The sequence below is a fragment of the Lepus europaeus genome, chromosome 3 (genome assembly GCF_033115175.1).
Source record: "Lepus europaeus isolate LE1 chromosome 3, mLepTim1.pri, whole genome shotgun sequence".
NCBI lineage: Eukaryota > Metazoa > Chordata > Mammalia > Lagomorpha > Leporidae > Lepus > Lepus europaeus.
This window is the reverse complement of record NC_084829.1, coordinates 167,148,791-167,175,114: the sequence shown is the minus strand read 5'-3', so window position 1 is coordinate 167,175,114 and position 26,324 is coordinate 167,148,791. Positions and strand designations below refer to the sequence as shown.

At 55.4% G+C, this 26,324-nt stretch overlaps 1 protein-coding gene across 3 annotated transcripts in view; it reads right to left on the bottom strand.

Annotated features, from left to right (window-relative positions):
- CEP43 (centrosomal protein 43) overlaps nt 1-26,324 on the bottom strand; it is a 39,989-nt gene that overhangs the window by 3,145 nt on the left and 10,520 nt on the right. For 2 of the 3 annotated variants that reach the window (XM_062187029.1, XM_062187030.1), the window contains exons 7-12: nt 22,750-22,809; nt 12,596-12,822; nt 10,367-10,479; nt 8,319-8,387; nt 3,862-3,901; nt 2,662-2,758 (exon numbers count right to left, since the gene is read on the bottom strand). In XM_062187029.1, coding sequence (XP_062043013.1) covers nt 2,662-2,758; nt 3,862-3,901; nt 8,319-8,387; nt 10,367-10,479; nt 12,596-12,822; nt 22,750-22,809 — 606 coding nt within the window. The remainder of the gene's footprint in view (nt 1-2,661; nt 2,759-3,861; nt 3,902-8,318; nt 8,388-10,366; nt 10,480-12,595; nt 12,823-22,749; nt 22,810-26,324) is intronic. The other variant, XM_062187031.1, reaches the window with a different exon arrangement.

Below are 26,324 nucleotides of genomic sequence, written 5' to 3'. Positions count from 1 at the left end.
CATGCATCTATTCACCCTTCCCCTTCTATCTCCTTTAGAACAGAAAAATGTTAGCTAGGAGTAAAATCTTTTTAAATAATAAGTATTCCTTCCCTCTTGCTTTTTAGCATAAAAAGACCTGTTAAAAAGATTATTAGCAATCTTAATTAAAATCTGTATATATACAGTCCAAATCCAGTTTATAAAAAAAAAAAAAAAACAAACTGAAAATACCAAAAAAGGCTGCAAGTTGTAAAATAAATTCTCATGTTACAACTACACTTTATCCTCTGATCACTATTTTTTTAAGAGACTTATTTATTTCAAAGGCAGAGTTAGAGAAAGAGAGAGAGAGAGAGAGAGAGAGAGAGAGAGAGAGAGAGAGAGGTCTTCCCTATCTGCCAGCTTACTGCCCAAATGGATGCGATGGCTGGGGCGGGGCCAGGCCAGAGCCAAGACACAGGAGCTTCACCTGGGGTCTCCCACGTGGGTGCAGAGGCCCAAGCACGTGGGCCATTGTCCGCTGCTTTCCCAGGCCATAGCAGGGAGCTGGATCAGAAGTGGAGCAGCTGGGACTTGAACCAGTGTCCATGTCGGATGTTGGCACTGTAGACAACGGCTTAACCCACTGTGCCACAACACCGGTCTTTCTGATCACTATTAAAGGATGAAACCAGTAGGGTATTCTATTTTATTTGCAAAATCGTCAAGTAGTATGTTACTGCTAATTTGTGACTGTAGGTAAATGTGGATACAGGAAAAACCAGATAAAGATTTAAGGCAAAACAACAACAACAAAAACAGAATAACCAAAAACTTCCAGAGAAAATGTCTAACGTAAGTGGTTACCGGAAAAGGAAACTAGATGAACACTAACTAGAAATAAACGCTATCTGATAAAGACATTTTATTGTTTGATAAGGTGCTTCCCTAGCTGTAGAATCAGGACACAAAGCAGTCATCTTGGAAACTATAAAAACACACTGTTCACGTCACAAACTGAAACTGCCTGAAGGAGGAACTCTGAGCCTAGAAGAGGCGACCAGGAGCTCAGGGAGAGCAAGCTTAACACAGACCCACAGCAGAGACCCTTCCCAAAGAGCGCGGGGGCTCTGCCCCTCTGCACTGCACCTGGCGCTCTGCTCTGAGCCCGCTCCCCTGCACCTGGGGCTCTGCCGCTCTGAGCCCGCTCCCCTGCACCTGGGGCTCTGCCGCTCTGAGCCCGCTCCCCTGCACCTGGGGCTCTGCCGCTCTGAGCCCGCTCACCTGTGGGGCTGGACAGTCACGAATGCCAAGTCTCCTATGTCATATTCTTACCTCTATCCTGGCTAACACTTGAACTTCACATTAACCTTATCAAGAAAATGACTGAGGGGCCGGAGCTGTGGCGCAGTGGGTTAAGCTGCTACTCAGAAGCCCATTCCCCACTTTGGAGGGTCTCAGCCACCCCACTTCCTGTCCGGCTTCCTGCTAATGCATCCTGGGAGGCAGCGAATGCTGACTCAAGTGCCCGAGTCACCACCTGGGGAGACTCAGATGGAGCCTCAGGCTACTGGTGCGGCCTGGCCCAACCCTGGCTGTCAGAAGCATTCGGCGGGTGAACCAGCAGACAGAAGACACCTTTCTCTCTCTCTCTCTCTCTCTCTCTCTCTCTCTCTCCACCTCAGAATAAGTAAAATAACCATTAAAAAAAATCGGTGGATCCAGCACTGTGGCATAGTAGGTTAGGCCCCCACCTGCAACACCAGCATCCCATATGGGTGCCGGTTTGTGTTCTGGCTGCTCCTCTTCCAATCCAGCTCTCTGCTATGGCCTGGGAAAGTAATGGAAGATGGCCCAAGCGCTTGGGCACCTACACCCACTGGAAGACCCAGAAGCAGCTCCTGGCTTTAGACCAGCCCGGCTCTGGCCGCTGTGGCCATTTAGGGAGTGAACAGTGGATGAAGACCTGTCTCTTCCTCTCTCTGCCTGTAACTCTACCCCTCAAATAAATACAACGCAGAGCCCAGCGCCACAGGCCGCGGGGATTCACTGCAGACTGCTCCTCGCGGGGAGGCCCTCCCCAGGGGACCCATGCTGACCCAGGGCCTCAGCCACTCTCCAGACAGCAGCCACCTCTGGCCAGAGCCACCCACAGGCTGAGGCAGGTGACCAGAGCTCTGCCGACAGCTCAGGCAGACAGGGTACACGGAGCCGGGACTGCCACAGCTCGTCATCCAAGAAACGCCGAAGCTGGACCTCAGGTAAGAACTCCGGACTCTGCCGGCACGCGCTCTGCTGTCCTGTCCGCTGCGGTCCTAGCTCAGCCCTGACCCGCCTGTCTCGACGGCACAGTGGCCCTGAAGTGACCACACTCTGTCTTATGCTCTGGGCTTCAGCCCTACGCTGACCCCACGCACACCCGTGGGCGACTCGGACTCCAGTCCTGCTCCGTCACTGCCTCCCTTAAACCACGTCTGTCACTCGGACCTCTCCAACGCTCCTGGGCACCAAAGTGGGTGACGACCACAACCAGTCGCACGGAAGGCACATTCTTGGCACACCTGGACCAGCAGCTGCCATGAACGGGCCACAACTGTCACCTGTTTTTCTACTATCAGTGTGAATTTTAAAGCTTTATAGGAAGTAAGTCAACAGCAGGCAGAAACAGCAGCACAGCATGCTAACGGCGCGACACCATACTTTATCGCTGGTGTTGATGTCCTCAATTTCCACAGAGAGGTCTTCTTCGATCTCTTCACCGATACTTAGCTCGCTTCTTTCTGAGCGATGGCTGGTACTAATTTCAGGAAGAAGAAAAACAAAAATAAAAGCTCCGAAAATAAACATCTGAAGAGAACTATCACCATTCTTCAAACTTTCAGATACTGATTTTTACCGTTTAAATCCAACATGAACTATCACTGATTCCATATTAATATCATCTCACATGACCCATAAAACATTTAGCTAGGGGAACAGAAACAGTTCATTTAACAGACAGAAAACTAAGGTTCATTCTGGTGACTTTGGACAGGATGGCAAGAAAATAGATTTTAAAATTTCACCAATTAGGGGTCAGTGCTGTGGAGCAGTGGGTTAAAGCCCCAGCCTGCAGTGCTGGCATCCCATATGGGCACCAGTTCAAGTCCCGGCTGCTCCACTTCCGATCCAGCTCTCTGCTATGGCCTGGAAAAGCTGTAGATGGCCCAAGTCCTTGGGCCCTGCACCCACATGGGGGACCCAGAAGAAGCTCCTGGCTCCTGGCTTTGAATCAGCTTAGCTCTGGCCACTGTGGTCATTTGGGGAGTGAACCAGCGGATGGAAGACTTCTCTCTCTCTCTCTGGCTCTACCACTCTATGTAACTCTTTCAAATAAAAAATCTTTAAAGAAAAATTTCACCAATTATATCACAATCCCTCTCAAAAAAATTAAATTGTCCTGCTGAAAACTATAAATTTCCAATCAGAATAAAACTGTCAATTAAACAAGTTTCAAGCACTGAATTTAAAGTTTTAATTACTTCTCCATTATTAGCCAACTCACAGGTTATAAATCAACTACACACATGCTAAGACGTCCCATCTGCGACGACAGCCGACAATCCCCACGTCAGAGGGGAGAACGCGAGGAAGCACTCACAACCCAGCAGCCGAGCTGTGGCTGCGGGCTCCAGTCTGCAGCGACTGGCCTACCACGTTTCCTGAATGCAACACAGACATCCACATTCTAATAGGAAGCAAAAAACACGCTCCCAGATACAATATTTTATTCATGTCAAATCAAGATGAACAAAAGAAGCAAATACGCGACAATAAGCCCTGGTATGATTCGGTCGTACTTGCCTGTATTTGCAGTTTACATATCTATCTATTTATACATGTGTCCGACTGTTTTCTTACCTATTAAAGTCATCACCATAGTCATCATCTTCTCCAGTGCCTGATAAAGGTGAGAAGACATGTCACACTTGTGTAGCCACACTCCAGGGTTTGCCGACAACCACACACACACACTCCAGGGTTTGCCGACAACCACACACACACGCTCCAGGGTTTGCCGACAACCACACACACACACGCCAGGGTTTGCCGACAACCACACACACACACTCCCGCGTGGGCGTTGGCCCAGGAGGTTAAGATGCTCCCGTCCCACATCTGATGCCAGGCCCTGGCTCCTCATTCTAGTTTCCGGCTAAGGTGGTCCCTGGGGGTCAGTGGGGATGGCTCAAGTGGCTGTGCCCCCATCACGCATGCAAGCCCCAGGCAGCTCCCAGTTCCCAGCTTCAGCCTTGGCCCAGCCCCAGCCATCACAGGAACTAAGGGAGTGGACAAGCAGATGTGAGCTGTCTCTGCCTCTCACATAAGGGTACACACACACATACACACACAGACGACAGAGACACACTGCCTTCCAGTTCTCATCGCAGAACGACACACATCATTTACAAAGAAGCGCTGCGGCCAGTGTTGAAGCAAGCAGGTTAACACAGTAGGTTAAGCCGCTGTCTACAACGGCAGCGTCCCATATGAACACCAGTCTGAGTCCTGGCTGCTCCATTTTTTGTTCAGCTCCCTACTAACATGCCTGGGAAAGCAGCACCAGAAGGCCAAGTGCTTGGGTCCCTGCATCTCTGTGGGAGACAAGGATCTGGCTCTGGTTAGCCCAGTCCCAGTCACTGCAGCCACATGGGGAAGGTCTCTCTCTCCCTCTCTCTGTAACTCTATCAAATAAGTAAAAATCAAAACAACAAAAAAACCTTTAAAAAAAGTGCTAAAACCCTAAAATAATTTGCCATAGACTGAAGGCAAATGACAAACATAGTTCTAAGTGTCTGCACCATATCCTTTTTTTTTTTTTTTTTTTTTTGACAGGCAGAGTGGATAGTGAGAGAGAGAGAGACAGAGAGAAAGGTCTTCCTTTTTGCCGTTGGTTCACCCTCTAGTGGCCGCTGCGGCAGGCGTATCACACTGATCCGAAGCCAGGAGCCAGGTGCTTCTCCTGGTCTCCCATGCAGGTGCAGGGCCCAAGGACTTGGGCCATCCTCCACTGCCTTCCCGGGCCATAGCAGAGAGCTGGCCTGGAAGAGGGGCAACCGGGATAGAATCCGGCGCCCCAACCAGGACTAGAACCCGGTGTGCCGGCACCGCAAGGCGGAGGATTAGCCTGTTAAGCCATGGCGCTGGCCATATCCTTTTTTATAAAAAAATTTATTCACTTGAAAGAGTTACACAGAGAGAGAAGGAGAGGCAGAGAGAGAGAAAGAGAGAGAGAGAGAGGTCTTCCATCCGCTAGTTCACTCCCCAATGGCCACAATGGCCGGAGCTGTGATGATCTGGAGCCTGGAGCCAGGAGCTTCTTCCAGGTCTTCCACGTGGGTGCAGGGGCCCCAACACTTGGGCCATCTTCTGCTGCTTTCCCAGGCCATTAGCAGGAAGCTGGATTGAAAGTGGAGCAGCCGGGACCTGACTGGCACTCTCATGGGATGCTGGCCCTGCAGGTGGCAGTTTACCTGCTACAACACATCCTGGCCCTACCCCAGGTTCTCAACAGTGGCTACTCACATGCCGTGATCGCCACTCGTGGTTCTCAGGGGCTCCAGCATCACCAAGCCCCTGCAGCTGCCTGCTTTCAGCTACTGAGCCTTTCCAACACTGTACACTAAGTATTTATCACCAGGAACGGAGAGGCCTTGAAGTACAGCACAAAGCACCTGCCTGACAGTAGCGGATGCAAACCCACAACCCAGCCTGAAGGGCTCTGTGGCCCAGGGGGAGTCGGGGGCCCTTTCCTGCTCATGCCCCCAGCTCTAAGCCCTGGCGAGATCCACACCAAGCTCAGGGCTCCCAGGAGGACCCATATCTGAAGCACTTACTCAGATGGGGTCTGCAGCCGGGTTCTGACCAGCAGGTAACCGCAGGGGCAGCACCACCCATTTCTTAGTGTCCTGGGAGGCCCTGACAGACTCGCTGTCCCTCTCCCCCACCCTCGGAGGGCCAGATGCTGACAAGCTGGAGGCATGAGACGCTGTCTACAAACGCGGATCAGCGCGTGCGGAAGACACACAGGCATTGCCGGAGGGCAACACAGACGAGGAGAGACCCTAGCTGGACAGCAAGCTGCCCCTGAGTCCGGGACTGAACTGCTGCACACGGCGTCCTGGGAGCAGACTCGGGTCCCGGATGGGAGCCACACAAGGAGACTCGGTCACGTTGCAGTGACAACTTTATTCATCAAACATGAGAGTGACTACCAGGGTCCTGCAGGTACAGCAATGGCTAACATGCTGTCTGGCCTCCAACACACAGGAAGAGGCAACAAGGGAGGAGTGACTGGACGCTCCTGGAACGGCTGGAGGAACCCTCGCAGGCTACAGCCGAGCTGAAACCTCAAGAAGCTGCCAGGGTCCGCAGTGTGGGCAGCGCGTGCTCCAGGGGCACGTGCACAGAGCCTGGGAGCAGGGAGGCCGTGGTGAGGAAGCCAGTCCAACCACAGAACAAGGGCACAACGTCACAGGGGCTGGCAGGGGCCGGAATGTTTAATGCCTGGCAGGCCAGGGTCAAGACTTCAGCCAAGGGCAACTCATCTTTTGGGGAGGGAAGACGTTGGGGGCAGAGGGGAGTCGAGAAGAGGGAGCAGCATCGGAGAAAGTCCTGCTCCCATGGACTCAACCATGTCGAGAGGAAACACGGAGGGAGAGGCAAGAAGGCCAGCAAGGCCCCAGAGGGCTGCTGTGGGCAACCAGGCAGGATGAGGCTGAGACGGGGCGGAGGAGAGAGCTGCTGCTACTGCCACGCTCAGACCGGGCAGCAGGGATCGGAATCCCTGGAGACAAGAGGGAGTGGGGACGACTCCTGGTCTGCTCTCCTCTCTGGAACAGTCACCTCACAGGCGCAGGGGCTACAAGTGCTTGACACGCATCGGGCACTGTCAGGCAGAGCACAGAGAAGACGGCAGGAGTGCTCTGACCAAACAAAGCATGCGGTGGCTAGCTGGTGAGGGCCAAGAAACACTGCCACGGCCGCTCCTACAGGTGCACGTAAGTGCCAATCAGACGGCAGAGGAGACCGAGCCCAGATGGCGGGGACGGCTGTGGCAAGTGTGGATCTGGAGTAAGCTCGAGGGACGCCCGGTGGCAGACAGGCCCTCGGCGGGGGCAGAGTAGACAAGCGACTGCTCTGATGGTGAGCCGGCAGGAGAGGCGGCCAGGAGGCAGCCAGCACGCACTGAGAGCAGAGCACACAACCTCAGCACCAGGCTTGTGCAGAACAAGGACCCGGGCTGCCAACCGGGAGCACAGTAACAAAGGCGCCCAGCACTCACGAGGCCCCACCGTGCCAGGCAGCGAGCTGTGACTTCTGTATGGGGACGTAATGCAAACACTGAGTGGGGCTATGAGCTCCCCTAACTGATCGGAGAACAGCAGCTCGGTTCACCTCCCTGCCCTGTCCGTCCACGAGAGCCACCGCGGGGGTGTTCACTGGACCTCTTCCACTCCAGACCCAAGCTCTTCGTACTATCGGGGAGCTTCTCCAGAGGGAGGGGCAGTCCCTGGACTGCTGACATAAAGGCCAAGAGCACAGAGGAAACACAGCCTTCTTCCTGTGGAGGCTGAGGGCTCGCAGAGCAGAGCCCCGACGCCACTCCACGTCCCCCGAGGGCAGCAACAGGCCAGGGATGGGGTAGGCTCTGTCACGCCTGCCGTGGGCTGCACAGAACAGAAACAGGGCCAGGACGGTCTGCACACGCAGCCCAGGGTTCAGCAGTGTCACACGGGGACTCGCACTTCACACGGATGACTCCCCACGGCGGGCTCAGCACTTCTGCTTCCCGGAACAGAAGAGCACACAGCACCTCAGGGCTTTCCTAAGAATGCCTCCCCCACGAGACTCTGGGGCTCTGCAGTTCCCTGGGCTCCGGCCTGGGCCTGGACTGGCAATCCCCTGCTCCCAGCACCTAGAGAGCAGCTCTGCCTACGCAAAGACTTCTTCCCATCGGAACCAAAATCTCCCTGCTTCTTCCTGAGCCTGGTCCTCCTCAACTCCAGGCTCAGCACAGAACTTACTCTCCCAGAAGGCTTTCCTGGAAGCCCGGGGTAGGTGAAGGCAACCCAGGAGCCCTCTCCAAACCAGTACGACTCAAAACACCTGTAGGTCCCTGCGTGACGCCTGTCTGCCCTTCTGGAATTTAAACTACGTGAGACAGGTCTGGCTGGCTGCTGCTACAGCCACCTCTGCAACAGCCTATAGCCCTGGGTCCCCGACACCACGTGGCACAGTGCAGGCTGGGTCACTTCACTCTGTCTGAGCAACAATCACGTTCAAGCAACCTGCAGTGAAACTGGAAGTCTGGTTACCTAATCCCAGGGACCCCATTTTATCGTTGACTAGCTTCAGATCCTTCAACACCGTGCTTCCTCTCTTGCCTGTAAACAAACAAAAAATGATCAGGATTAAAGTGACTTCCAGAACACAGCCCCCCCCACGCACGGTCTTCCCTTCAGCAGGAGGCTCCTTCATCAGAGCCAAGTGACCCAGTCAGGGAGAAACCGCAGACGGGTTAACAAGCTCACAGGACACACGGCCTTGATCATAACCACGCAGCGACGTCGCGCTCCACCAGCAGCTCGTCAGTCGGCCCTGTGCCCGGGGTTACTTTTATCAGCGCTATTTTTCCTTGGGACTTCTGACTTTGGCTTCCATTCACCAGCACCTCATCTACCAAGCTGACCTCTTGTCACTTTCACCTCCTTAGTCCTCAGCTCTCAACACCCTGTCCACGTCACGTGCAGTCAGTGACATCATCGTGCCAGCCTGGCCTCTTTCTTGAAGGCGGCAACAGCCTCAGAGAAGAGCATGAAGACGGGCCATGAGTCACGTTAGAGGCACACACTGGCTACCAAACGCTGCCGAGAAGCCGGAGACCACTTCTCATGTGTTCTGGAAGCCCCACCGTTACAAAAGCTTAGGAAGAACTGCACAATTAGGTAAAACATACTGCAAATAACAAGTCAATCTACTTCAGGAAACTCCTGCAAAAGATGCACATTTACGCTCTAAACACTGCCAATCACATCCTGTGTCTGGTGTGACACAGCACACAAGGTCCCTCTGCAAATCTACATTTTTTAAAGATTTATTTATTTATTTATTTGAAAGGCAGAGTTAGAGAGAGAGAGAGAGAGAGAGAGAGAGGTCTTCCATCCATTGGTTCACTCCCCAGATGGCCACAATGGCCAGAGCTGCGTCAATCTGAAGCCAGAAGCCAGGAGCTTCCTCCAAGCCTCCAACACAGGTGCAGGGGCCCAAAGACTTGGGCCATCTTCAACTGCTTTCCCAGGCCATAGCAGAGAGCTGGATCAGAAGTGGAGCAGCCAGGACTCAAACCGGCGCCCATATGGGATGCCGGCGCTGCAGGCGGTAGCTTTACCCACTATGGCACAGTCCCAGCCCCTACATGTTTGTTTTCAACTCAGCACTGTCACCACACTTAGGAGGGAGGGGAAGGGATGTGGTGAAGGAATCTGGCTGTTCTATGTCTACCTGCTCATCTCTACCTCTGTAAACCTAAGAGCCATGTCAGATCCCAGTCCAAGAGGGCAGACTACTGCTTCATTTAACCTTCCTATAAAGATTACTGTGGCATCACAAAACAAATTTCTATAAATAACTGAACCAGGGCCTGGCACTGTGATAGTAGGATAAGCCTCCATCCCCTATGGATGCTGGTTCGAGTCCCGGCTGCTCCACTTCCAATCCAGCTCTGCTGTAGCCTGGAAAAGCAGCAGAAGATGGCCCAAGTCCTTGGGCCCCTGCACTCATGTGGGAGACCCGGAAGAAGCTCCTGGCTCCTGGCTTTGGACTGGCCCAGCTCCGACCATTGCAGCCATTTGGGGAGTGAAAAAGCAGATGGGAGACTTGTCTCTCCCCCTCTCTCTTTCTGTAACTCTCAAATAAATCAAATATTTACAAAATGAATCAAGAAATAATTGAACTTAAATTCAGCTCAATTCATCTAAATGTGCGAAAAATGACTTAAAAATTATATCTATTCATTGACTTGAACTCATCTCAGGGTGAAAATCGGAAGCCAGAAGTGCACTGAGCAGGCCTACGCTGGTAACACCCTCGCTTAACAGCGCGGCACACTGCAGAGCCGTGGCTGTTTCCCTCTGCTCACAGGCTGACTGGGAGTCACGCCTGAAGTCTTCCCATGGTACAAGGAAAGGCAAAACGATACAGAGAAGGCAACCACTTCCAAAAAAACGAAAACACACAAGATTTTAATAGGAAACATCGAAATGATAAAATTATGGGCTATTTTTACAATTTTCCTAGAGAAAAGAACCCACGATCATCGTATCCTACTGAACTGTAGAGAAACGTACCCGGCACAGATACTTACTCTCAGAGTCTTTCAAGGAGGGGGCTCCCTCCAGTGAGCTGAGTCCACTCCGCACGGGGGGCGCGTCTGAGAGGGGGGCCAGGCTGCCCACTTGCCTCCTAGCTTCACTTCTCCTGACAAGAGGCACGCGACAGTTACAAGGCAGTCTTAGCGCCTGCCAGAGGGGAGGCACACCCCTCACAGACTCGGAACCCTGCAGCTGACACCACTCAGACCCACACAGCCAGGAAGCCAGCTCGGCTCTCGGCGGCCCCTTCGCTCTCAGCAACCACACGGACTCCTGCAGCCCGCCCTCCCTCCGCCTCAGGAGCCCTTGCCCACCCTCGGAAAGGCACAGAGGAGCCCACCGGCAAGCCTCCAACAGCCAAGCTGGGGACGTGCCCTTCAGCGGACAGCGCCAACCATGAGGGCTACCGATACTGCACAGCAACCCAGCCCCACAGCCCACGTCTGCTCACGTCCTCACAGCCTTCCACACTCCTCTAAGCCTCCCATCTCCAGTCTTTGAACTCACGGAGCAGGTGCACGCGTCCAGCCCTGCTGACAGGCGCCACTCTCCACTCACTGAGAGGACAGTGAAGGCCCTGCCGCAGACGCCCGCAGCCCATCCCGGGGAGCCTGACTGACGCACTGGCTACTCTGGGCCCAACTCCGCTTCCTGCTAATGAGCAAAGAGCCTGTGAAGCAGCAGACGATGGCTCAGTGCTTGGAGACCCAGACACAATCCAGACTCCCAGCCTCAGCCTGCCCAGCCCTGGCTTTCCAACATATTTTGGGAGTGAACCAGCAGACAGAAGCTCTCTCTCCATCTTTCTCTCTCTTTCTGCCTTCACAATTAAAAAAAAAAAAAAAAAAAAAAAGACAAGACATTAGGGGCCAGCACTGTAGTGTAGTGCGTTAAGCCACAGCCTGCAGAGCTAACATTCCATTTGGGCACCAATTTGAGTCCTGGCTTCTCGACGTCCAATCCAGCTCCCTGCTAACGCACTGGGAAGGCAGCACAAGGCCCTGCCACCCTTGTGGGAGCCCTGGATGAAGCTCCTGGCCCCAAGACTCAGCTTGGCCCAGCTCCGGCTGTTGTGGCTGTTTGGGAAGTGAACCAGCAGACTGAAGATCTCTGTCTCCCCTCTTTCTCTTTAACTCTGCCTTTCAAATAAATAACATTTAAAAATTAACAAAAACCCCAGGAGCTGCACCTCAGTGCGCACGGTGATCTTCACACACTGATGGCCGTGCAGTCCCACATCCCATCCCTGCAGCCACCACCTCGGCACCTGTCACAAAGCTCATCAGAAAATCAACGCACTGCCTACAACTTCTAGACCATCCAGTCCTTCCAGGTGTCCCTGTCCCCACTCGGACAAAGCGGCCTGAGCTCACGGCTGAATGCGCTGGGGGGTTTCCAGCACGTTCACAGAGCTTCCGCCGTCCCGTCCAGCCTCTCCTCTCCCCACTCTCACACCTCCCTGCTGCCCCGTCCAGCCTCTCCTCTCCTCGCTCTCACACCTCCCTGGCCCCGTCCAGCCTCTCCTCTCCTCGCTCTCACACCTCCCTGGCCTCATCCAGCCTCCCTTCCTCCCTCCCTCTCTCTCTCTCTCACCTCCCTGGCCTCATCCAGCCTCCCTCTCTCTCACATACACCTCCCTGGCCCCATCCAGGCTCCCTCTCTCTCACCTCCCTGGCCCCATCCAGGCTCCCTCCCTCTCCCTCTCTCTCACCTCCCTGGCCTTGTCCAGCCTCCCTCCCTCTCCTTCCCTCTCTCTCTCACACCTCCCTTGGCCCCGTCCAGGCTCCCTCGCTCTCTCCCCCTCTCACACCCCTCACCGGCACCTCCAGGTACTGCGAGGTCCATTTCTTGGGGACCTCCTCCATCTTCGGAACCCCCCCCCCCCACACACCACTTCGTCATGCCTGGCCCCCAGCACTGTCCTGCTCTCCCCCTCCCTCACCCAGCACAGGGGTGAGTCTCACTGAGGGGCTGACTCTCCACGGGGGGCGCTTCCTGAGGGCAGGAACCCCCACTTGCTGCTGCCAAGTCCTGTCCTTAACGACTGACAAAGGCCAACCTGGGGTTGCTTTACAACACAATAAACTCTAAAAAAAATCAGATTTATCGGCTTGGCAATTGTAGAACCACTGGTGGGTCATTATTTTGTAACTATAAAATTAAAACACTTAGCATCTGCACTTGAGATCTCTGGGCTGATAATCCAAAAACAGCTGCCTCACCAGCCGTACGTTTTCTCGGGTTTAGGAATAGGGTCGTCAAAGAAAGAGTCCCCTTCCGGGTCGTCTTCATCTGCACAGAGGCCGGCTCTGTCTGCGCCGTCTGAGGTTCCGGGGCTCGAGAGAGACCCGGCTTTGGCTTCCTGGGGCAGCAGGTGAGGACTGCTCCTGCTCCTCAGCTCCGACGAGGAGGCGCTCGTGTCGCTCTGACTGGCCTCGCCGCTGGCCTTCTGGAGAGACGGACAGAGAGAGGTCTGCTGAGGGGACCCTGAAGAGGTCCTGTGAGCACAGGGAAACCTGAGTGTGTGTGTGTGTGCGTGCAGCACACGCGTGTGTGTGCACGGCCTGCAACAGCGTAAACCATTACAAAACTGCAGGGCAATCCTGTCTTGTCTTTTTCTTTTTTTTACTGCATCCAAAGCTTCCAAACATGGCCAACTTCCAAAGAAAAGACAAACGCATTCCATTCCCTTTCCCTTGCTCTGCGCATCTCTTGTATAAACAACCTCTCAGCTCCTCTTACTAACATGTCATGGCCTCATAACTTACCTTACATTAATACATTTTCAACTTGAAATTGGAGAGGGCACTAAGACACAAGGGGAAAAGGAAGTCTGCACACAAATGAACCAGGCGCCGAGGTGACCGTCAGAGAGCAGCAGCTGTCCAGCCAGCGTCACACCCAGTCAAAGACAGCCTCCGACAGCCCTGTCTGCAGCTCCCAGCGCGGCACCCTGGCCCACCGCTCACGTACACCCCGGGCACACACACTCCCCCTCGTGCAGTGGCTGAAGTGAAAAGCTCTCAACCATTGCTGCCGAGCCTGCCGGCCCAGGCAGACGCTCCGTCAGCCCCGACCACGCCTGCCGGGCCCTGCCGGCCCAGGCGGACGCTCCATCAGCCCCGACCATGCCTGCCGGCCCAGGCAGACGCTCCGTCAGCCACGACCATGCCTGCCGGCCCAGGCGGACGCTCCATCAGCCCCGACCATGCCTGCCGGCCCAGGCGGACGCTCCATCAGCCCCGACCACGCCTGCCGGGCCCTGCCGGCCCAGGCGGACGCTCCATCAGCCCCGACCATGCCTGCCGGCCCAGGCGGACGCTCCGTCAGCCACGACCATGCCTGCCAGCCCAGGCGGATGCTCCGTCAGCCCCGACCACGCCTGCCGGGCCCTGCCGGCCCAGGCGGACGCTCCATCAGCCCCGACCATGCCTGCCGGCCCAGGCGGATGCTCCGTCAGCCCCGACCACGCCTGCCGGCCCAGGCGGACGCTCCGTCAGCCCCGACCACGCCTGCCGGGCCCTGCCGGCCCAGGTGGACGCTCCATCAGCCCCGACCATGCCTGCCGGCCCAGGCGGATGCTCCGTCAGCCCCGACCATGCCTGCCGGCCCAGGCGGACGCTCCGTCAGCCCCGACCACGCCTGCCGGGTCCTGCCGGCCCAGGCAGACGCTCCATCAGCCCCGACCATGCCTGCCGGCCCAGGCAGACACTCCGTCAGCCCCGACCACGCCTGCCGGGCCCTGCCGGGCCCAGGCGGACGCTCCATCAGCCCTGACCATTCCTGCCGGCCCAGGCGGATGCTCCATCAGCCCCGACCATGCCTGCCGGCCCAGGCAGACGCTCCGTCAGCCCCGACCATTCCTGCCGGGCCCTGCCGGCCCAGGCGGACGCTCCGTCAGCCCCGACCTTCACCTTCTCTTCTTGTGACCTTTAGACTTGTTGTATGAACTGTAACAAACACAACATAAAGCTAGCAGTAATAAAAGCAGCTACCACTGACGGACAGCATTCAAACGTGTCACCTACAACACCTCGTTTAACCCTCAAAATGACCCTCTGGCATGGGCTAGGTTCTGTTTTCACTGTGGATATAAAAAGGAAACAGAGACCCATCCCTTGTCATGGTGCCCAGCTACATGCGGGGTCAGTATCAGCCAGAGCTTGATTCCAGGGGTCCGTTCTCACGTTGCACTAGCAGGCTGATCTACACGAAGCAGCTACTGGCCAAGCTTCAGCCGTCCACGCTAAAAAGAGCGATGCTGTGTGAAACACGTGTAGAGCTCCTGAAACAAGAAACCTGGTGTAGTCCCCATGCAACTATAAACTGCAGAATCTCACACAGGTCAGTTCCTTAGGCCTCAGTTTCCTGAAGAGTGGAGGCGACATTAGTATATTTCAAATCAAAAGGGTTAAGAAAGAAGGGCTGGATGGGGGGGGGGGGGGCTGGACGGTGGGGGGAGGGAGAAGGGGTGGACGGGCGAAGGGCTGGGGGAAGGGCTGGTCGGCAGGGGGAGACCAGAGGCAGTGACCACGGGAGCAGGGGGTGGCAGAGGCTCTCTCCAGGCCCTGCTCCACTTTTCATGTGTGCACAAAGTGCCCTACCTAAAGACGTCTTTACATTTTCTTTCTCCTTTTTTGGGAAAATTTATTCATTTGAAAGTCAGAGCTACAAAGAGGGAGAGAGCTCTTCCATATGCTGGCTCACTCCCCAAATGGCTGCAATGGCCAGGGCTGAGCCAAGCTGAAGCCAGGAGCCAGGGGTCTCCCAGGTGGGTGGCAGGGGCCCAAACACTTGGGCCACCTTCCACTGCTTTCCCAGGAGTGGACATGGAGGAGCCGAGACAGGAACTGGCACTCGTATCGGATGCCAGCATCACAGGCTACACAGCGTAGCCTTTCTTCCCGCTGGTTCAAAGCCTTTGTTAACTGGTAAGATTAAGACACTCACTACATTTTAGGTCTGCTGAGTGCTGTACAGTCCATGTGTTATTAATGTAAGAAAATCAGCCGGCGCCGTGGCTCACTAGCTAATCCTCCACCTGCAGCGCCGGCACCCCGGGTTCTAGTCCCAGTCAGGGCACCGGATTCTGTCCCGGTTGCTCCTCTTCCAGTCCAGCTCTCTGCTATGGCCCGGGAAGGCAGTGGAGGATGGCCCAAGTGCTTGGGCGTGCACCCACATGGGAGACCAGGAGGAGGCACCTGGATCTTGGCTTCGGATCAGCGCAGTGCACCGGCTGTAGCGGCCATTTAGGGCTGAACCAATGGAAGGAAGACCTTTCTCTGTCTCTCTCTGTCTTACTCTGCCTGTCACCAAAAAAAAAAAAAAAAAAAAAAAGTAAGAAAATTACTAATTATAAGGAGTTATCTAGAAAAACAAATACCAAATTATCATTCTTTCAGACAGTATCAGGTATTTTCAAAGAAGCAGAAACTTGACAATCTCCTAACAATGTTCTTCACCTGGAGGGAGGACCCTGCAGATGGAGTTAGGATGCGGCCACACTGAGGCAGTGCAGGGTCCGCTGGCTGGCACTGCACAGGAAGGGGAGGGCACACAGGGAACACACGTGAACACGCAGGCAGGCTGAGGGCTCCACTTACCAGCCGGACTGCTGGCAACCAGCAGGCGCCAGGCAGACACCCTCACGTCCAACTTCTGAGCTTCTACAACAGGGACAACGGACTTCTGTCGGTTTAAGCCTCTGAGCCTTTCCCTGTTACGGTAGCCATGGAAACAGTCATTTCTCATAACTACAGCCTCTCCCTGCTATGGTAGCCATGGAGACAGTCATTTCTCGTAGCTACAGCTTAGGCTTTGTCTCTTTCGCAGCCACTACAACAGTCATCAGTCCCTGAGTAGAGCTCAAGACTAACCAAGCTTTACGTGAATTGAAGCTGGAAGACAGCTTTAATATATAGTTAGTTTTCTAATACCATACACCAAGAACCAAGTCACCAAGGACAAGAACTCAGCCACCTCTAGATGAACAGAAAGCAGCACAGTAGAAAACATCACTAATTTTCTAGCAGCCAAAAACAGAACTGTCACTAGAATGTCTCCTAAATACTTCTGCACTTTATTTGAAAAGCAAAGAGAGAGAGAAGAAAAAGAAAGAAAGGCAGAGAGAGAACAAGAGAGTACATGCACAGAGAGAAGACAGGAGAGAAATCTTCCACCTGCTGGTTCTTTTCCCAAATACCCACAACAGCGGAGGCTGGGCCAGGCCAAGACCAGGAGCCTGGCGCTCCATCCTGAGCCACACCTGCTGCCTTCCAGAGCGCGCATGAGCAGGCAGCTGGATCAGATTAACCAGCACTGCACTCGGATACAGAGATGGGCACCCGACTGCTGCGCCTCATCCCCGCCCCTAGAATTTCTTAAGAACCTGGAAAAAGAAGTTTGTTTTTCCTAAGCAATCTGCACTGTTCATAGCAGAGGAAACATCGAAGTCAAAGAACTGCGCCAGCTCTGCCGACGTGTTCAGAAGTGTCCTGTGGTGCTCCCCGCTCTCCCCAGTGTCCCGCGGTGCTCCCCGCTCTCCCCAGTGTCCCGCGGTGCTCCCCGCTCTCCCCAGTGTCCCGCGGTGCTCCCCACTCTCCCCCAGTGTCCCGCGGTGCTCCCTGCTCTCCCCAGTGTCCCGCGGTGCTCCCTGCTCTCCCCAGTGTCCCGCGGTGCTCCCTGTGCTCCCCAGTGTCCCGCGGTGCTCCCCGCTCTCCCCAGTGTCCCGCGGTGCTCCCTGCGCTCCCCAGTGTCCCGCGGTGCTCCCCGCTCTCCTCAGTGTCCCGCGGTGCTCCCCGCTCTCCCCAGTGTCCCGCGGTGCTCCCCGCTCTCCCCAGTGTCCCGCGGTGCTCCCCGCTCTCCCCAGTGTCCCGCGGTGCTCCCTGTGCTCCCCAGTGTCCCGCGGTGCTCCCCGCTCTCCCCAGTGTCCCGCGGTGCTCCCCGCTCTCCCCAGTGTCCCGCGGTGCTCCCTGTGCTCCCCAGTGTCCCGCGGTGCTCCCCACTCTCCCCCAGTGTCCCGCGGTGCTCCCTGCTCTCCCCAGTGTCCCGCGGTGCTCCCTGCTCTCCCCAGTGTCCCGCGGTGCTCCCTGTGCTCCCCAGTGTCCCGCGGTGCTCCCCGCTCTCCCCAGTGTCCCGCGGTGCTCCCTGCGCTCCCCAGTGTCCCGCGGTGCTCCCCGCTCTCCTCAGTGTCCCGCGGTGCTCCCCGCTCTCCCCAGTGTCCCGCGGTGCTCCCCGCTCTCCCCAGTGTCCCGCGGTGCTCCCCGCTCTCCCCAGTGTCCCGCGGTGCTCCCCGCTCTCCCCAGTGTCCCGCGGTGCTCCCTGCTCTCCCCAGTGTCCCGCGGTGCTCCCCGTGCTCCCCAGTGTCCCGCGGTGCTCCCCGCTCTCCCCAGTGTCCCGCGGTGCTCCCCGCTCTCCTCAGTGTCCCGCGGTGCTCCCCGCTCTCCCCAGTGTCCCGCGGTGCTCCCTGTGCTCCCCAGTGTCCCGCGGTGCTCCCCGCTCTCCCCAGTGTCCCGCGGTGCTCCCCGCTCTCCCCAGTGTCCCGCGGTGCTCCCTGTGCTCCCCAGTGTCCCGCGGTGCTCCCCGCTCTCCCCAGTGTCCCGCGGTGCTCCCCGCTCTCCCCAGTGTCCCGCGGTGCTCCCTGCGCTCCCCAGTGTCCCGCGGTGCTCCCTGCGCTCCCCAGTGTCCCGCGGTGCTCCCCGCGCTCCCCAGTGTCCCGCGGTGCTCCCTGCTCTCCCCAGTGTCCCGCGGTGCTCCCCGCTCTCCCCAGTGTCCCGCGGTGCTCCCTGTGCTCCCCAGTGTCCCGCGGTGCTCCCTGCGCTCCCCAGTGTCCCGCGGTGCTCCCCGCTCTCCCCAGTGTCCCGCGGTGCTCCCCACTCTCCCCAGTGTCCCGCGGTGCTCCCTGTGCTCCCCAGTGTCCCGCGGTGCTCCCTGCGCTCCCCAGTGTCCCGCGGTGCTCCCTGCTCTCCCCAGTGCTCCCTGTGCTCCCCCAGTGTCCCGCGGTGCTCCCCGCTCTCCCCATTGTCCCGCGGTGCTCCCTGCTCTTCCCACCCACGCCTCCACAGCCAGCCCTCTCCCTCTCCAGCCTGCCAAGGGCAGTTTCTCGCCTACCACTTACTATGAAGTATTAAGAAAAGGGATTTTTGCTAATTATGACATACACATTTAAGAAGTTTAACTTGCTCCCTAGAAAAGTAAATACTGCAGAATTACAGAACCCACAAATATTTAAACTTCTCTAAAGAGCCAGATTCTAGAGAACCAGCCAATCCCCACAGACACACGCCAGAACCAAGGTCTCTGGCGGACAAGCCCTGAGGTGCCCCCGCGCACTGCTGCTCGGGCTGATGCTGGGCCTCCGCCCTGTGCAGCCAGGAGCAGCCCGCAGGAGCCACGACCTAGGGTGACGCTGGGATGGCCAAGTCTAGCACAACAGACCGGGGCCAACGGCTGCCCGGGCAGGACAGGAAGTGCTGGACCGTGTGGGAGGAATGAGAATACTTGGCTCATTCAAAAAACCCTGAAGTAAACTGAAAAGACACAAAAAGCACAAACCCCAGAAACACCCAAGGTACTTCAAAAAGTATTTAGAAAAATGGAATTAAAATATAAATTTTGGTGCAAAAAACGTAGAAATTTATGCATAATTTTTTCATAACAGGCCTTTTACACCAATTTTTTAAAATACCTTCCTGCACAAAGTAGGACCATCATCACTGCACTAAATCAACACAAACTGGGCTTCTCCTAGCATTGTGAAAACAAGGAACAATGGATCCAGAAAGGCTATATTTTTAAGAATTCAAAGCAATGAGTACCTCGGTACACATTAATTTTTTTTTTGACAGGCAGAGTTAGTGAGAGAGACAGACAGACAGAAAGGTCTTCTTCCGTTGGTTCACCCCCCAAATGGCTGCTACGGCCGGTGTGCTGCACCAATCCGAAGCCAGGAGCCAGTTGCTTCCTCCTGGTCTCCCATGCAGGTGCAGGGCCCAAGCACTTGGGCCATCCTCCACTGCACTCCTGGGCCACAGCAGAGAGCTGGCCTGGAAGAGGAGCAACCGGGACAGAACCAATGCCCCAACTGGGACTAGAACCCGGGGTGCTGGCGCCACAGGCGGAGGATTAGCCAAGTGAGCCACTGCGCCGGCCAGTACACATTAATTTTAAAACATCAGAAAATTGATAATAGAAAGAAAAGACTCTTTTTTAAGATTTTTTTTTTTTATTTGAGAGGTACAGTTACAGACAGTGAGAGGGAGAAAGAGAGAGAGAGAGGTCTTCCTTCCATTGGTTCACTCCTCAAATGGCCACAACAGCTGGAGCTGTGCTGATCCAAAGCCAGGAGCCAGGAGCTTCTTCCTGGTCTCCCACGTAGGTACAGGGGCCCAAGCACTTGGGCCATCTTCTACTGCTTTCCCGGGCCACAGCGGAGAGCTGGGTTGGAAGAGGAGCAGCTGGGACTTGAACTGGCGCCCACATGGGATGCTGGCACCACAGGTGGAGGATTAACCTATTGCACCACGGCACTGGCCCCAAAAGAAAAGTCTTTCAGGGCTGGTGTTGTAGCACAACAGGTTAAGCCACCACCGCAAGGCTGGCATCCTACATGGGAGACGGTTCGAGTCCTGGCTGCTCCACTTCTGACGCAGCTCCCTCCTATGGCCTGGGAAAGCCGCAGGGGATGGCCCCGTGCTTGAGGCCCTGCACCCGCGTGGCAGAGTTGGGAAGAAATTTCTGGCTCCTGGCTTTAGCCTGGCCCAGTCACAGCCATTGTGGCCATTTGAGGAGTGAACTATCAGATGGAAGACTGATCATTCCCTCTCCCTTTGTAATTCTGCCTTTCAAATTTAAAAAAAAAAAAAAAAAAAAAAAAACCTTTAAATATTAATTCAATATGGTGATTAAAAAGCATCTGACTCTATATCAAACACAAAAGACATGTAATATTTAGTTTTTACCACTTACTTGGGAAAACTGAGTGAGGTAGAAGATACCACCAAAAGTTGGCTGTAATTTTTTTAGACAATTAGGACAATGTTACAACAAAATGGTACACAACAAAATAAATGACCACAGATTATATCTGAGAAAAATGATAATATATATACACTTCCAAATTTTTAATACATTAAAGAAATGCCTTGCGGGGCTGGCACTGTGGCACAGTGGGTAAAGCCACCACCTGCAGTGCTGGCATCCCAATATGGGTGCCAGTTAAGTCCTGGCTTCTCCCTTCTGATCCAGCTCTCTGCTATGGCCTGGGAAAGCATAGAAGATGGCCCAAGTCCTTGGGCCCCTGCACCCATGTGGGAGACCTGGAAGAGGCTCCTGGCTTCAGTCTGGCCCAGCCCTGGCCATTGTGGCCATTTGGGGAGTGAACTAGCAGATGGAAGTCCTCTCTCTCCCTCTGCCTCTCCTTCGCTCTCTGTGTAACTCCGACTTTCAAATAAATAAATAAATCTTAAAAAAAAAAAAAAAAAAAAAAAACCGCCACTGCCTGCAACACTGGCATTTTATACGGGCTCCAGTTCAAGTCCCGGCTGCTCCACTTCGATCCAGCTCCCTGCTACTGAGCCTGGAACAGCAGACGATGGCCCCTGTGCTTGGGCCGTTGCCACCCATGTGGGAAAGCCCTAGAAGCTCCTGGCTCCCAGCTGTGGCCTGGCCCAGCCCAGCTCTGGCAGGTGCAGCCACTGGAGGAATGAAGCAGCAGATGGAAGATCTTTATAAATCTTTGGGAAACAAACACACACTGAGACACAGCGTTCCTGGCTCAGGGCGCCAGAGCTCATGGCGAGCAGCACACTGGCCTCCTGCCTCTGTTGAAGCCTGCTGCACCCCGGCCCTCCCTGGCCACCGGTTCACGTCTGCATGACAGGTGGGGTCCCACCTCCTGGGAGCCCGGCTCTGGCGTCCTGCTGACAGCACGCACGAGCACCACAGCTTGACACGCTACGGTTACGGGTGTTAGGGTGCTGAGAAGCTGCTGCAAGCACACGGTGAAGCAGACAGAGGGCTTCGCTATCTAAGGCTACAAACCGGCAATTCCGGACCCAACACAGCCTCCCGAGGCCACCCAGAAACCATCAGGGGTCAGGGCAAAGGCTTCAAATGACCGAGGAAGTCCAGGGGCTCAGGAACAGAGCAGAGGGGCTGGACTCACAGAACGTCCTCCAGGACACGGGCCCATCCAGATTCTCAGCCCCCCAAAGTCCAGGGAGCAGGAGGCCCCGTCCAAGCTATAGAGCAGACTGAGGTGGGCCCACCCCAGCCACGTCACATGACACAGAGCGGGAGCTGTCTCCTAGGGTGCTTTGGCTCTATGCATAAACTTCCTCCAAATGTTTAACTTCTTTAGGATCCATGACACCAATAACATTTAAATAAATAAATTTTAGTACTATATGCTTTTAAGTTTCAAAAAACTCAAAGAAAGAGATCGAACCATCTATAAAAACACACTTATATATTCTCGGCTTGGTTTCTGAAGCTGGTCTCTGTGGGCGAGGGCCACGTGAGACGTGTGCTGCCCGGCACGAGTATGTGGCTTTCACGCGCCAACGCCCCAGGCAGCATCTTACGTCTTCTCCTTCATAAAGAACAGCACGGACGGTAACAGGAATTTACCTCTGAAGTCACTAGCACTGAGGCCAGCTAATACAACCAACACATTTCTTACAGTCTTTAATTTTTAAAGTTTTCAACTTAGTGAAAAAATCTAGAGACAAGCCAAGGTTCAACACAGAACTAACTGAATCTCACAAAAATTAAATGTTTGTCTTATTCTAAACAGATGCAAAAGTCGTACAGATGTTTCTAAGACCTCTAATACTTAAGTTTTAAAAGCATCTAGTCTACTAAAATTTAGTAGATTTAGTCAACTTTTTGATCGTTAGGGGAGGAAGAAAAAGCAGCCGGGGCCTGACCGCTGTGCTGTGCTGTGAGGGGCGGCTGGGTGAAGGGCAGCGGGTGCCGCGGCCTTAGCGTGGCAGAACACAGATGGTGTGAAGGAAACCAAGTCTAACCTTTGATGGAACAATCCCAACTTATCCAAAAAACAGTTTGATATTTTTCTCGGATAAAAAGCTTGCTAATATGTACATTATCATCCATTTAAAAGGAAAATAGATATTGCCAATAAAACAGGAATTTTCTAATTAAAACTGAGAGCATAGCTTCAAAATATGACAACATGATTTTCACCTGGATAAAAACGGACAAATCATGTTTGTTTCATGACACTGTTACTTTCTGGGCACGGGTCAATGGAGGGGACACTTCACAGGAAGGTAAAAGCTGGGCCTGCGGGGGCCCGGGACTCGAGGGTCACAGGTGTCTCAGCACAGGCTGCTTTCCCTGCTCCTCCACTTGTTACCTTGTCACCAGCCTTCTGCCCGCTTGTCTTCTTCTTACCTTGTCCTTTATACCTTGGTATCTGAGCATGAGAATAAAATGACATTTTACCAAAGCGTACAAGTCTTTAAAAATAAACTGACTCATTAACAAACTAGTAAAGATTCCTATCAGAAAATTTCTTAAAAATGGAAAATCTGACTTACATGTTCCACTTCAAAGCCTGCATTCTTGTGTCCTTTATTAACTATTCCTAAAGGGACTCCACTCATGGTTACCTAGCTTCCAACAGGCACTGGCGGTGCAGCCGCCGCCTGTGCAGCGTCTAGGGTGCGAGACTCCCTGCACACCACATTAGCAGCTTTCCAGACAGCCTGGCCTACACTCCTAGGCTGCCTCACGGAGCTGCTCCTGAGGAGACCACGCCGAGCCCCGCATCTGCCCAGGGTCCAGGGGCCCCGGCGCCTCTGTGGGCTGCTCCTGAGGAACCACCAGGGAGAAGAGGGCAGAATGAGGGCAGGGAAAGTGCTGGAATCCAAATGCACATCCTGAGGACGCCGGGGGAACTGCACGCCTCACAAAGGACCTAGGGGGTCTCTGGGGTTGCCACTGCCACTCCAGGAAATGGAGACTGCAGAAAACGATACAGGCGGCAGAGGCGTGGTGCCCCCTGGAGGACAAATGTCCTCTAGCACCAGGAATTAGCCCACTTCTCTAAGAATCTGGTGCATTTCCAAACTCACTCAAAACATTTAACATGCACAGGTCTTTAAAAAATAAAAATCCTGGGGCAGGTGTTTCTCCCCGCAGATCGCTGTCCATGCCCCACACTGGAGTAACTGGGTGCGATGCCCAGCTCCTGGCTTGAACTTCCTCTAACACACACCCCGGCTCCCAGCTTTGGCCCAGTCGCAGCCATTGAGGGTATCTGGGGGAAGGAACCAGAGCTCACCTGCTCTCTCCCTAACAAAAAAAGAAAAAAATCTTCCATGTGGAGAAAATTAAAAGTGGAAGACAGACTTTGAACTGTATCTTGAGACACATCCTAAGTTAGTATTGCTAACCTGCTTTAAAAATGCGAATCAGCTTAACTCAGAACTCCCCAGAGCTCAGACACAGGACCTGACTGGCATTTCAGCACAGTCACTGACTCGAGCCTCCCCAGAGCCAGACAGCTTCTGGGAAATAAACACGCCCCTCCCAGCGGAGGTGGGGACCCAGTCCTGTCAGGGGCCACAGGGAACCTACAGCATCACTCATAGGACACACAAACGTACCAGCTTCAGAACTACACTGCTATCCATGTGTTGAATTGTGAATCCTGCTCCAGCTGTCTTAGCAGGGCCAGACCCAGTGATCGCGGGGTCTCACAGGGCACAGGGCCTCACACTGCCCACCCTCCTCACAGGGCTCGGGGCCTCACACTGCCCACCCTCCTCACAGGGCCTCACACTGCCCACCCTCCTCACAGGGCCTCACACTGCCCACCCTCCTCACAGGGCCTCACACTGCCCACCCTCCTCACAGGGCACAGGGCCTCACACTGCCCACCTTCCTCACAGGGCCTCACACTGCCCACCCTCCTCACAGGGCCTCACACTGCCCACCCTCCTCACAGGGCACAGGGCCTCACACTGCCCACCCTCCTCACAGGGCACAGGGCCTCACACTGCCCACCCCTCCTCACAGGACACAGGGCCTCACACTGCCCACCCTCCTCACAGGGCACAGGGCCTCACACTGCCCACCCCTCCTCACAGGACACAGGGCCTCACACTGCCCACCCTCCTCACAGGGCTCGGGGCCTCACACTGCCCACCCTCCTCACAGGGCCTCACACTGCCCACCCTCCTCACAGGGCACAGGGCCTCACACTGCCCACCCTCCTCACAGGGCCTCACACTGCCCACCCTCCTCACAGGGCCTCACACTGCCCACCCTCCTCACAGGGCACAGGGCCTCACACTGCCCACCCTCCTCACAGGGCTCGGGGCCTCACACTGCCCACCCTCCTCACAGGGCCTCACACTGCCCACCCTCCTCACAGGGCACAGGGCCTCACACTGCCCACCCTCCTCACAGGGCTCGGGGCCTCACACTGCCCACCCTCCTCACAGGGCCTCACACTGCCCACCCTCCTCACAGGGCACAGGGCCTCACACTGCCCACCCTCCTCACAGGGCCTCACACTGCCCACCCTCCTCACAGGGCCTCACACTGCCCACCCTCCTCACAGGGCACAGGGCCTCACACTGCCCACCCTCCTCACAGGGCTCGGGGCCTCACACTGCCCACCCTCCTCACAGGGCCTCACACTGCCCACCCTCCTCACAGGGCACAGGGCCTCACACTGCCCACCCTCCTCACAGGGCCTCACACTGCCCACCCTCCTCACAGGGCCTCACACTGCCCACCCTCCTCACAGGGCCTCACACTGCCCACCCTCCTCACAGGGCCTCACACTGCCCACCCTCCTCACAGGGCCTCACACTGCCCACCCTCCTCACAGGGCCTCACACTGCCCACCCTCCTCACAGGGCCTCACACTGCCCACCCTCCTCACAGGGCCTCACACTGCCCACCCTCCTCACAGGGCACAGGGCCTCACACTCCCCACCCTCCTCACAGGGCCTCACACTGCCCACCCCTCCTCACAGGGCACAGGGCCTCACACTGCCCACCCTCCTCACAGGGCACAGGGCCTCACACTGCCCACCCTCCTCACAGGGCTCGGGGCCTCACACTGCCCACCCTCCTCACAGGGCACAGGGCCTCACACTGCCCACCCTCCTCACAGGGCTCGGGGCCTCACACTGCCCACCCCGGACAGGCTCTTTCATCTGCAACTGAAGAAATTTCTAAATTTCCTCAGGACCTCGTTCTGTCACCAGGCTACTGTGAGCATCAAAGAAAAAAATCCTCAAAAAAAGGCCTTCTCTGCTAGAAGAGGCTGCCTAGAAATCTCAGCGGGAACACTACAACTACGTAACGGCCTCTCTCCCTGGTCAGAAATAAGGCATGGAACTTCTTGGGGCTTCTAAACCTAAAAAATGAAAAGGAGCCAGAGCCTGGAAGAACACACCATCAACAACAGTGATCACTCAGCCAGGGCTCTGGTCCCGGACGCTGAGCACACACACACGTAGCGAGGGAGTCACAGCTCACCTGGCGCCTTGTACAGTCAAGGCGCACCCGCGGCCTGCAGAGCCTGCCCCACGGAACGTGCTCCACAGAGCAGAAACCCAACAGTCACGGAACACAAACCTGACCGTGACGACTGCTGGAATCCTAGCCCAGAGTGAGCGCTGGGAGGTGACCAGGTGACGAGGGCAGAGCCCGCACCCTCCACCGCCGTGAGGACACACAGAAGGCACAGTCTGACCCGGCATCGGGCCTTCTGGGCCTGGCCCCAAGGTGCTGTGGTCTGTGGTGTTCTCAGGGCACTAAGATATGACCCACACGCGCCCCGGGCCACGCCAGCTGGTGCTGCCCTCACACGACAACAACTCTGCCGCCCATCTCCTGATTCTTTCCGGAACTATGCACATCCAGGACCTCAAATTCCAGCGTCCAACTCAGCTTTTTCTCCTGTACGCC